The sequence below is a fragment of the Neofelis nebulosa genome, chromosome 2 (assembly GCF_028018385.1).
Source record: "Neofelis nebulosa isolate mNeoNeb1 chromosome 2, mNeoNeb1.pri, whole genome shotgun sequence".
Classification (NCBI taxonomy): domain Eukaryota; kingdom Metazoa; phylum Chordata; class Mammalia; order Carnivora; family Felidae; genus Neofelis; species Neofelis nebulosa.
Window position 1 is genome coordinate 73,191,836 of NC_080783.1, and position 12,952 is coordinate 73,204,787.

The 12,952-nt window shown below is 36.7% G+C and overlaps 1 protein-coding gene across 5 annotated transcripts in view; it reads left to right on the forward strand.

The window, feature by feature from the left end:
* Positions 1–617: 617 nt before the first annotated feature.
* WDSUB1 (WD repeat, sterile alpha motif and U-box domain containing 1) overlaps positions 618–12,952 on the forward strand; it is a 51,817-nt gene continuing 39,482 nt past the window's right edge. The window contains exons 1-5 of one of the 5 annotated variants that reach the window (XM_058694697.1): positions 618–753; positions 2,859–3,280; positions 5,174–5,358; positions 7,538–7,630; positions 10,363–10,456. In XM_058694697.1, coding sequence (XP_058550680.1) covers positions 2,883–3,280; positions 5,174–5,358; positions 7,538–7,630; positions 10,363–10,456 — 770 coding nt within the window. In that variant the 5' untranslated portion in view covers positions 618–753; positions 2,859–2,882. Of the gene's footprint in view, positions 754–1,152; positions 1,261–2,858; positions 3,281–5,173; positions 5,359–7,537; positions 7,631–10,362; positions 10,457–12,952 lie in introns of those variants that run through there. The other 4 variants (XM_058694703.1, XM_058694681.1, XM_058694688.1 and 1 more) reach the window with 4 other exon arrangements.

A 12,952-nucleotide genomic window follows, 5' to 3' on the forward strand; every position in this document is an offset into this window, starting at 1 on the left:
AGTGATTGGCAGGACGACTTTGTAGTCAATTACACGCGAAACCACGGTTCATTCGTGAGCCCAGGAGACACACTCAAAAAGGTCGGAGGAATGAACATCGGCTTCAAGGTGATACCAGGATATCCACAGGGGCCTGTCCAGTGAACAGCAGGAATCGCAGGAACCGCAGGCTGCCCTGAAGAGATGTAGGAAACCTGAGCACGAAGACGATGACAGAAAACACCAAGTCATGGACCGCTGAGAGCCGAGCTAGCCTAAACAGAAAAGAGAATCACGGAGGTCAGAAGAGAACAGACAATACACACGAGAAATGAGAAAGGAAGAAGCTTCAAAAACCCCGAACTGCAATAACCAGACAGTTGATACAATCCCACCTTTAAAACCATATTTCAGGCGCTCGTTAGGCCTTGGTACTTCAGTTTCCTCAACTGGGAAAAAAAAAAAACAAAAAAAACCCCTGCAAATAAAGGATCTTCCCCAAACTGAACTCATCTGGAACTGGCGCCAGAAGTAAGGGACGTCCGCAGCGAAGGGAGGGAATGCACGCATGCGCCGCGGCGAGGGGCGGGCCCGGGGGGCGGGGCCCGTTTCCATTCTCTTTGGATTTCCGCGTTTGCCAGCCCCGCCCGCCTCACCTGCATGTCACGTGGTCCGCGCCGCTCCGAGGGCACCTGAGGGCGGATTCCGCAGGCCCTGGGTCTTCCAGGTGGAAGTGGCCGCATCCGTGGACAGGTTTAGCAGCGACAGAGGCAGGTGGGGGAGCATGGCTGGGGTCAGCCGGCGAAGCCTCCCTACTCGGGGTGTCTGAACCTCTGGTCCTCGGAATCTGGTTCCTAACGCGCGACAGGGGCCAGCCAGCACCTGGACCGGAGCAGGGCGCGGCCGTGCGACCCGGGCTGGGAGCCGGGCAGGGCCTGCGGGCGTTGCGTGGAAGCCGCAGCTGGGCCGAGTCAAAAGCCGCCTTGCGCCCCGGAAGGCCTGACTCCCCGCCGGTCAGCCGGCAGCCCTCCTTCCTGGGTGGCTCAGTCCGCTAAGGCCTGGCAGGCTCTCAGATTAGGGCACACTCTTGGTCCCTACGTGCAGGGGGAGTAAATCGCGGGCTTTATTTGGGGAGATTTGGGGCATATCCCCGGTTTGCTTTGGATTAGATAGGGATGCGTGTGTTGACACTGGCGAGTTCACCGGCCGGCTCGGGGATGGAACCTCTGGAGTGACAGCTGAGCCCTGAGTGGAGACGCCCACACCCGGAGGCAGGAAGCGGTAGGCTTGAGAGAGCTTTTCCAAACAGGCTGTTCTTTCAAGTGGTAATGTCGCTATTCGGTCTGGAACTGCAAAGGGAGCTGAGTGCCACAAGGGTGTGGAAGCCAAAGTTTATTTGCAAGATTACCTATGTGTACCTGCACAGTTGGGATTTGGGAGTTCTCCCAGAAATCACCGCCTGATCTTGCTTGCTTTCAGTGCGCTAGTACAGGTGACAATCTATCAGGACATAATGTGGTTTGCTTTTTTTTGTTGTTTTTTGGGTTTTTTTTTTTTAAAAAGACTTTATTGAAGTTTATGTTTGGAAAAAAGAGGCTGAAGTTTGGGCTATGATAAATATTGGTAAAGCTATGCTCCATATGTTTGTAAAGAATTCTGTAAGTAACATTTTAACAAGGGATCATGAATTACAGTCTAAGAGTATTTCAGCGCCGATTATTGTTTCATTTTGCATTATTTTTTCCCCTGCTGGATTTTTTTTTGTACTATTGGTAGATTTATTTTAAAATTTCTAATAACTTTATATTGTGTTCATATATGATACTTAAAGGTAAAACTCAAGTGGATTTGGGAAAAAAATATGCAATAAATATTTATTTGAGCATGTTAGGTGCCTGACACTGTTTTGTGTGCTATGGATATAGAAATGAGCAAGATGGACAAGATCTCTACACCCTTGGAATTTACATTGAGAAATAAGATCCCAAAAGCGAAGGGAAGAGAATTTCAACATGGAAAAACAACTTTATGAAGAGCTAGGACCAAATCCATTTGATCAGGGAGGCTGGAAGGAAATGAGGGAAAGGAGGAGTGGCAGGACTTGAGATCTGAGAAGCAGGCAAGAGCCAGATCATATAACATTTTGTAAGCAGTGACAAAGGGCTTGGATTTCATTCTAAATTTGTAAATTTGTTCTTAAGCGCAGTCTGGCTAAGTCCTTATTACCACTCTTTCTCTTTGGTTTCCTTCTCTTGGTTTCCTTGACTTATTAAATTGTTTCTTCACCTCAGGTGTTCGATATCATTTTATTCTTTATTAAGCAAGATGGTGGACCACGAGAGCTTTCAACACTGCCAGTGAAATTTTGAATGAAACCGTTTGTTAGTTTTTATGAGTGAACTGTGCAGTTAATGCATCTTAAAGGTAGAGCTTTAGCCTTGCCTCCCATCCTCTGCAAGGAGCAGCCGAAACAGTTTCTTAAGAATGGAAAATCTTTTTGAGTTGAGAGTAGCCAATCTGGAATGAGGCATCTTTGAGAAGTAGTTAAGGGAAAGGCTTCAGAGGTGAAATACATACTCAAGGTTTTGGATGTTCAGTATCAAATCAGTTTGAAGTTACACAACAAGGTTCTTTTTCAAGAGTTATGGAACTTTATTGGTGTACCGGTTGTGACTGTGATCATCATTAGAGTTTATAGTCTTATTGGCATTTTCTCTCCCAATTATTTTTGTCTTAAGTATAATAGTTTGTCCTGTAAAAATATGAATGTAGGAGCCATCTCTGAGAAAACTCTTGAATTGATTTTGACTCTTTTATGTGGACTTGAGTTGTATTTATTTGATTCCGACGATGAAGTAATCTTTATTTAAAAATTGCAGGACATTTTACTTCCAATAAGAAACATGGTGAAACTAATCCACACATTAGCTGATCATGGTGATGATGTCAACTGCTGTGCATTCTCCTCTTCCCTCTTGGCCACTTGCTCTTTGGACAAAACAATTCGCCTGTACTCCCTCAGTGACTTTACTGAACTGCCCCACTCACCATTGAAGCTTCACACCTATGCTGTCCACTGCTGCTGTTTCTCCCCTTCAGGACACATTTTGGCTTCCTGTTCAACAGATGGTACCACTGTCCTATGGAATACTCAAAATGGAGAGCCTTTGGCAGTGATGGAACAGCCCAGTGGTAGCCCCGTGAGGGTTTGCCAGTTTTCCCCAGACTCCACTTGTTTGGTGTCAGGAGCAGCTGATGGAACGGTTGTTTTGTGGAATGCTCAGTCATACAAGTTATATAGGTATGAATGTTTAAATCCTTTCTGCTTTAATATTTAAATTAAAATATTACAATGCTCAGTCGTACAAGTTGTATAGGTATGAATATTTAAATCCTATTAACAAGTCTACCAAAAAAATAAAAATAGAAAGCAGAATATTTTGATGACTTGAAGAAGCAGATAATTTTCAGACACCACAAGGAATAACATTTTGACTTGATTTCTGAAGGACATAAAAACATGTTTAAGTGGTTCTTATAGATCTGCTTGGCTCTGAGAGTTTTATATTTCCAATCTTTCTCTTGTAAAATAAGGATTAATCTGTTAGACTTTTATGGATTTTGACTTTAAGAGCTAGACGAAGAAAATGGTCTTTTGAATAAGGTTCAGTAATTTTGGGCTTTTTTTTTTTTTTTTTTTTTGTCAATCATGACCCAAGTGTTCTCAATAATAGACTAATGGTAGGTAAGTCTCCCCTAAAGAGACACAGCTATTTTCCTGACTAGGATTCTTGCTGGGTGAATAATCAACCCCAACCCCAGATAAAAGAACCTTGTGATTAGTGTGGTGTTGTGTTACATTTAAAAAAACAAGCAAATGAAAAACAACTGAGAACTCCTTTTAGCTAAAAATACATCAAATATGTTACACTGGTAATGTTCTCTTGCAACTTGCCAACATGAAAGCTATGTATTTTTATGTACATTGTGGTGAAATACAGATAACAAAAAGTTTACCCTTTGAGTATTTTTTTCTTTCTTTTTTAAAAACATTTATTTTGACAGAGAGAGGGAGAGAGCTTGCATGCACTAGCTAGGGAGGAGCAGAGAGAGAGACAGACAGACAGAATGCCAAGCAGACTCCATGCTGTCAGCACAGAGCCAAAATCAAGTCACACAGATGTTTACCCGACTGAGCCACCCATAAACTTTTCAATATTACCAAGTAAAATAGCCCAGTATACTTTCTCCTCCCTGCCCCCCAGCATCATTCAGAGCACATGCCAGCTGGTAAACAACTGTTGCTCATTAGATTTAGGTCTTTTGATTGAACAAGGTCATGTGTTTTAAACAGTGTTAATGAATAGTTTAAAGAGAATGCGCAGGAGGAATGACATCTTTTTTTATTTTTTATTTTTTAATTTATTTTTTCAATATATGAAATTTACTGTCAAATTGGTTTCCATACAGACATCTTTTTTACATGCGTGAAATATAGAGGTCAACTAAGGAATTTTCCTTTTCACTTATCAGATGACGACTTCTGGCCCTCTGGCATTACGACCCTAATGTATGTTGTAAAATGATACACTGCAGATTTAAGTGCTGGATGGGACACTGCACTAATTGTTGGGCTTTTACCAGTTTTTTTCCTAATTGAGAAAATAATATTGTCAGCACAGTGCTTCTTTTTCTTCCCAAGATAATTTTCTTTTCATAAAGAATTCATACTTGAAAATAAAAGATTTCACTGTTGCTTCTTTTAATACTAAAGTTGAAAGTACTTTTGACCCTAATAACATGTTTTTCAATAAGAATAGGTTTTTAAGAATTATGTGGCCGTGGTTGATAGTGGTGGTTGTCAGAGCTTTTTTTAAGTTTTGTAGATTTTAACCTGTTCTTACAGACCTGCCATTTGGAAAAATACGAAGATACATGGACTTTGGTTTAGATTTGTATAGCTTAGGCTTGAATATGTTAGTTAAGATAACATTTTTAGAGCCTCTTTTTTTTAAGTGTATGATTTTTTATTTATATAGACATCTGCCCTTTCTAGTTCTCAGATAGCCATTTTTCCTGTTTTTATTATATCAAGCTGTTGTTAGAAATTGTAATATAAGGTAAAAGATACTCTGAAATGAAAACCTCCCCCTTCTTCTTCTTTTTATTTATTTATTTTTTGCTTTTATTTCAGGTGTGGTAGTGTTAAGGATGGCTCCTTGGTGGCCTGTGCATTTTCTCCTGATGGAAACCTCTTTGTCACTGGCTCCTCGTGTGGAGATTTAACAGTGTGGGATGATAAAATGAGGTGTTTGCATAGTGAAAAAGCGCATGATCTTGGAATTACCTGCTGTGATTTTTCTTCACAGCCAGTTTCTGGTTAGTTATTTTACTCTTTTAAGCACTAGTGGTTCCTATTTGTAATTTGTATATGACTTCTGGTTATTTATTCATTTTCATTTCACCTTTAGTAAAATGAGAAGCCCCTTTAATTCATTCCTTTTAAGAAAATCATTCTCCTTTCTCTTGATCAAAATGAAATCACAAAGAACATGATAGGGGAAAATCAGGTTCTTGAATATATGTTGGGGATGACTCAGCTTTGTACAGTACATCTGGATTCCTTGGATATGGTAATTTAGAGGACTTGACCCTATTTTAAAATACAGTATGTTAATATTCAAAGAGAAATGTGAAGTTAAAAAAAAATTGGAAACAGAAGCTAAATTTTCAAAAGTTTACTAATTTAATCTTTGAAGCAAAAGCTAAATTTATGACATGTTTGACAACACAATTAGCTTTTAGAAGAAGTACAGACTCCTGAATATAGATAGACTCTTGGTTTTAAATAGATAGCAGTGAGTTGGGAAGCTTTCTTCTTCTGTTTCATCCCCTGTGTTAGGATGGGAGTTCTGCCTTCGTTGCTTCCAGTCTTGTTACACCACCAGTGCTGTCCTATTAGCAGTATAACGGGAGCTACGTTTGTAAATTTAAAATTTTTTAGTAGTAGGTGACATTAATTTTAATGATATATTTTAATTGTACTCAATATATATTAAATATTTCAGTAATCGATAGTAACAATAAGATATTTTACTACTTTTTGGTGCTAGGTTTTTGAAATCTGGTGTGTGTATTATGTCACAATTCAATTTATACTAGCCACATTTTAGGCATTCAGTAGCCACATGTGGCTAGTGACTACCCTTATTGCACAGCCCAGGGCCAGAAGGTGGGCAGGATCATTTTGGCACTTCCCTATTTCAAACCTATCAGTGAATGGTTAAAATAAGTTTAAGGTAAGAGAAAATGCCAAATCCAAAACATAAAGCCTGACACACTCTGTTTCCCTGCTTCTTAAAGCACACTTGGCCTCATGCATTCTCTTGCCACACTGGCCTCCTTTCATTCCTTGAATGTTTGTAAGATTTTTCCAAGGGTTTTACATGTGAACCCTTCACCTGGTTACTCTTAGATATCCTTTAGATTTCAGGTAAAAATCACTTCAGATGAACCTCCCCTGTGCTTACCCATTTAATTGTATCTAATACATATCCGTGCCCAAACTTCCTTTGATGAAGCTACATGTGTGATGATGTTGGGTGGAACTTATGTAAAATTGAGTTGATTTCAATATTTACATTACCAACAGGTATTTAGGAGCTTATCTAGTGTGTATGTAATTATACACTGAAATTATCTCACTAAATATTAAAAACTAATGGATTTTTTTATGACACCAAATTTACTGATTACTTTCCCTAATTTGTATAATTTCCACCAAATAAAATGGACCGAGTTAATGTTATTTTGGATTCATATAATTCCAGCATTTGTCTTGATTAAATCAAATGCGGGGAAAAAATCTCATTATTTCATGTGAATTCTAGACTAAGCTTTTAAGAAATGGGTATGTTCTTGGGGTGCTTGGGTGGCTCAGTCAGTTAGGTATCCGACTTCAGCTCCAGTCATGATCTCAGGGTTCGTGAGTTCGAGCCCCGCGTCGGGTTCTGTGCTGACTGCTCACAGCCTGGAGCCTGCTTTGGATTCTGTCCCTCCCCTACTCACACTCTGTCTCCCTCCATCTCTCAAAAATGAATAAATGTTAAAAAAAAAAAAATTTAAAAAGAAATGGGTATGTTCTTTAAAAAAAAAAAAAGTTAAGTTGGAAATAATTAAACATTTAACACTCATAACTTTTCTTCCTAATTTTTCCTATCAGTGCTAGCTCATAGACTCTAAAATTGGGCTGGAAAATTCTCTAGGCTTAGTGGCTCAATATTGGCCCATGGAACCTTGAGTTACCTTAATGGAAGGTAAATAAAAAAAGGTATTTTGTTGAAGCAACTTCAGGGGTTAGAGTCCTAATCTTCTGAAGTACCTTGTTGAAAATAAATTCTTATACCATAGAATGAAATGTTGGTTAAAGTTAATATCTCTTGTGAATATGGTTTAAATGAATAGAATTAACATCTCGATATAGGAAGTTGAAAATTTTTTGGTTTAAATGTTTGATCAATTCTTGTGTATTTATTTTTAACAAATTTTACGTTTTTAGATGGAGAGCAAGGTCTTCAGTATTTTCGATTGGCATCATGTGGTCAGGATTGCCAGATCAAAATTTGGGTTGTTTCTTTTACCCATATCTTAGGTATGTATTAATTAGTAGTTCTCTAAAATTATTTGTAGTCAAGATAGAATTTCTATATGAATGATTCTTTTTACTTAAGGAATTCTGGATATCTAGAAGTGATTATAAAAATATGCTTTAATAAATTTTAATCAGAAAAATTGCATATACATGATTTAAAAATTGGATGCTCATCACTGATGATGACCTCAACACCATCACCACACACATTTCTGCTGACTAGAGGTAACCGCTTTGCGCTTTATCTGTTTGCAATTCTTGGTGGTTTTCACAGTTTCTGTAAATATTGTTATACCACTATATTTTAAATGTATTCACTGTAGGGATTGTTATTTGATAGTGTGTGGGAGGTCGTTCCTCCCTGTATTGCACTATTCCTTCAGGTGACCCTTCAGTCAAGAAACTTACATTATTCAGTTTTGAAAAAGTGTTCCTTTAAGTTATTTCTTTAATAATTTCTTCCCCATGTCCTCTCTTTTAATAACTCTCATCAATAGAACGTTGGACCTCCTAATTTCATTCCCTATGGAATTTTTTATTCCATCATATTTTCAATTTCTATTAGCTCATATTATTTTCTGTTTCTTTCTCTTACTGTTTTTATTTTATGAATGCAAGATCATCTTAAAACTCTCAGGGTATTAATTAGAGGCTTTTTGTTTTGTTGTTCCCTTCGGTTTCCTGATTATCTTTGTTTGCTCTTGGGCCTTTTGTTTGTTTACTCTGATCTTTCTCTTTCATATGGTTACCTTCTTCAAATGTCTGGTGATCCTTGTTTTCCATTTACATTTAATAACTAGGCAAAAATAAGATATTTAGAGGGTCTATGCACACAGTGGTTTGTTGTTGCTGGCTTCCTTTTCGATTAAAGGGGTGGGTTGTTGGCCCTTACTGAGGAGGATTTAGGGGCTTAGGAAATTGCCCTGGAGCTTCCAGGGAGCTCCCCAGAAAGCTGTTAATTTCCCTAGAAATATTTTGCTCAGAAAGCAGTATCAGGCTTTCGTTCAGGATGCTATGGGTGGGACCAGGGAGGAATTAAAGGTAGACACTGTTTCATAAACAGGCTTTTCACTAACTTTTTTGTTTTCAGGTCGATGTCTGTGTCATTCTGACTTTCCTTTTCATTAGCTTTTGATAGTCCTAAGTCTTTTGGGGTATTCTTGGACATAGCCCCTCCTTTTGCACTCTGGGGTAGTCTTGGACATAGCCCCTCCTTTTCCTCCTCATTAGTTAATTTGCTTTCTGACTTTTCAAAATTGGTTTGAATTTTGGATTGTTGATACCTCTCTTTCTATTCTCTTCATTGATGTGATTTTATATCTTTATTAATTCTTCCACTATCATTTCAATGAGGACTCTGAAATTATATGGTCATTTGGCCATCTTGCTTCAGATGCCTAAAAATATTCTTATTTGATTATTTGTTACCTAATAAGCTTCAGTTAAATAACAAACTGCAAATATTTTTTCCTACTTGTTGAAACTTTTACCTGCTCTAATGACTTTTTGTTTAATTAAATGCTTGTTATAAGAGCCATTAACACTTCAAAAAAGTTTTCATTGGGTCTGAGAAAATTAATAGATTTCACTTATTTCCTAATCTCAGGTCAACTTCCTAATAATTTTTATAGCTTGTCACTAAAATGTATTGAATTCCCTGGGTTTACCTTTAAAATAGTTGTGCTATTCCTTTTCAGTAATTGTAGAAGGTATGAAAAGGATTTAGTGTTCCCATACTTTGTAGGAGTATTATGTATTAGAATTATAAGATGGATAAATTACCATTGATTATTTTTATTTGTGGAATGAGAAAATATTTTTTTAATATCATATTTTGAAAACTGATCTTTGTTTAGGCATTTGAGCAATTTGATTCCTTTTTAGGCATTTGGGCAATTGTGTGTGTGTATATATACATATGTATGTGTGTATGTATTTTTTTTTTTTTTTTAACATATATATACTTTATAAGTAGGCTCCATGCCCAGCATGGGGCTCAAACTCATGACCCCAAGATCAAGAGTTACATTCTCCACTGACTGAGCCAGCCAGGAACTCCAATATGTATATTTTTTATATTTTTTAAAATTAGATGCCAAGATTGTCTTATACTGTATTTTAAAATTTTATATTAGTTTACAATTTCATATTTTTATGTATTTTATAGAGTTTAACATTAAAAAAATTTTTTTTAATTTTTTTTTTTTTTTTTTAACGTTTATTTATTTTTGAGACAGAGAGAGAGCATGAACGGGGGAGGAGCAGAGAGAGGGAGACATGGAATCGGAAGCAGGCTCCAGGCTCTGAGCCATTGGCCCAGAGCCCGACGCAGGGCTCGAACTCACGGAGTGTGAGATCGTGACCTGAGCTGAAGTCAGACGCTTAACCTACTGAGCCACCCAGGCGCCCCAACATTAAAAATTTTTAAAGCATTTGATCATTACAATCCTCTGCACCTTTGCTGAGTGCACCATTTACTTTATCCATTACTGAACTTCTGAAACCACGTAATCACACTGCATTCCAGTACCTGAGTTGCAGGGGGAGTTTTTTTCATTTTTGTATTGTTTAGGCACTTAAAGATTTATTAAGTTTATTATTTAATATTTATTTAATTCATTATTATTTATTTTTAAATTTTTTATTAAAATGAGTAAGTGAAATAGTTTTGACTTAAAGATAAATTCTAAGCACAGTCAGCTTGCTAATTTTTCTCACCTTGTTATTTGCAGGTTTTGAATTAAAATATAAAAGTACACTGAGTGGGCACTGTGCTCCTGTTCTGGCTTGTGCTTTTTCTCATAATGGGCAGATGCTAGTCTCGGGGTAAGCTTTTTAGTTTAATTTCCTTACACCATTTTCATATGAAATAGGACATACATAAAAGTACATAAAACATAAGAGAATAGCTCAATAAAGTTATACAGACCTGTGTAACCACTACTCAGGTCAAGAAATAGAACATCACTGGTTCTGCTCTGAAAATCCTCCCCTTCCAGGTACCCCTGTAGGGTGACAGCACCTCAGGTCATATACAATATTGCTTTTTTCTTTTAAACTGATTTAAAACAAATCATGCAATGTGTATTGTTTTGTGTCTGGCTTTCCTTAGTCAATGTGATGTTTATGACATTCATATTAATGCATACAGCTGTGGTTTGTTGATTTTCATTGTTTATATTGTATATATTATACATATATATAATATGAATATATGATTTTATATATATATATATATATATATATATATATATATATATATACATACACTCTCTGTATTTCAGTATATGAGCCACTTATTGGTTATATATGTTACAAATATCTTTTCCCTTCTGTGGATTTGCCTGTTCACAGTTTATAATTTTAGTGTACTTAGTTTTTTATGTTCTGAGTCATAAAGGTATTTTCCCATATTATCTTCTAAAACCTTCATTATTTTTCTTTTCTCAAATGTGATATGTGGGCATCATGTACAATAGGAATCCAATATTATTTCTTTCCATGTGGATAGCCAGTTGTCCAAGTACTATGCATCGAAAATACCGCCTTTTCTCCATGTTGTTCTGCTACCTTGTGAGAAACCACTGACCATGTGTGTGTGGATCTGGTTCTCAGCCTGCTTTTTTTGTTCTAAATAATAAACTTAATATTTTTTTCTGTTTATCTATCCCTTCTCTAAAACCATTCTGTCTTTCCAAGGCTTTGTATCTTAGCTATTCCTGAATTTTGACACTTACATATAAATTTTAGATTTAGCTGGTCATATTGCCTCTAGTTACTCTCTGTACAGCCACAGACCTGTTTGGATTTTGATTGTAGTTGTAATGAGTCTGACAAAAGCAGAGATAATTGACCTCTTTACGATATTGAGTCTTCTAATCCATGAATGTGTTATGTTTCTCCATTTATTTTTGTTTTGATTTCTCTCAATAATTGTCTTCTATGTAGAAGTCTTCCTCCTCTTTTATTAGATTTATTTCTAAGCACTTAATTTTTTTTGTTGCTATTATAAAAGAGATGGCAAATGTAAGGAAGTAAATATGGGAAAACCAGAGATTTACCTGTAAAGATCTTAAATTTTGTGTTTTTGATAACAAAAATCAATCATATCACATTAATAATGATGATTTTTGTTTCTTCCTTTCTAATCATTGTACCTTTGATATCATCTATGTGCTGCTGAACTGGCTGACACTACCAAGATAATGGAAACAGTGATAACAGCCATCCTTTGATTCCTTTTTGCAAAGGGAAAGCTTTCATTATTAAGTATGATCATATAGGTTTTGGGGAGATAAACTTTATTAGCCCCTCTGTTCCTTCTAGCTTATGAGTTTCTTTTTTTTAATCATGAAGAGGTATTCTGATTTTACCTGTATCTTTTGAAATAATCATATGATTTTTCTTTTATTCTGTTAGGTGGTAAATTATATTGGCTTTTCAAATGTTAAACCAACCTTGCTTTGTTGGAATAAAAACAGTTTACTCAGGACTTGTATTTTTGTGTATTGCAGTAGAGAAGTCTGATTCTAATTGTTACTTCTTTGTAATTTGTATTTTTTTTCACTGGCTGCTCACAAAAATGGTCTCTCTGGTTTTTTGCACTTTGTATTTAGATTTGGATTTCTTTTTATTTAGTTTGCTTTGGAATTCACTGAGCTTGTTAAATATGTAGAGTAATAATTCATCAGTTAAGGGGAAATTCTTATTATCTCTTCAAATATTACTTCTGCCCTTTCTCTCCTCTAAATCTCGGACTCTAATTAAATGCAAAATATACCTTCTTACTATAAACTCTATATCTTTTTTCTTCTGCATTTTTCATTCTCTTTTTTTTTTTTTCAACATTTTTAATTTATTTTTGGGACAGAGAGAGACAGAGCATGAACGGGGGAGGGGCAGAGAGAGAGGGAGACACAGATTCTGAAACAGGCTCCAGGCTCCGAGCCATCAGCCTAGAGCCTGACACGGGGCTCGAACTCACGGACCGCGAGATCGTGACCTGGCTGAAGTCGGACGCTTAACCGACTGCGCCACCAAGGCGCCCCGCATTTTTCATTCTCTTATTTCTTGTGCTGTATTCTGAATAATTTCTCCTTTGCTGATGCCCTCCTTAGCTTTATCTGATATGTTACTTTAAACTGGTCCATTGATGGATCTTTAATTTTGGTTATTTTACTTTTTGGTCCTGACATTTCTATTTGGCTTGTTTTTCCAGGTCCACTATGTCACTTTTTATGATCTCTAGTTCTCTGTTGAAAATTTTAATCTTGGCTTCTATTTTCCAAAACTTTGTTCTATAAAGCAATTGGTTTGGTACAC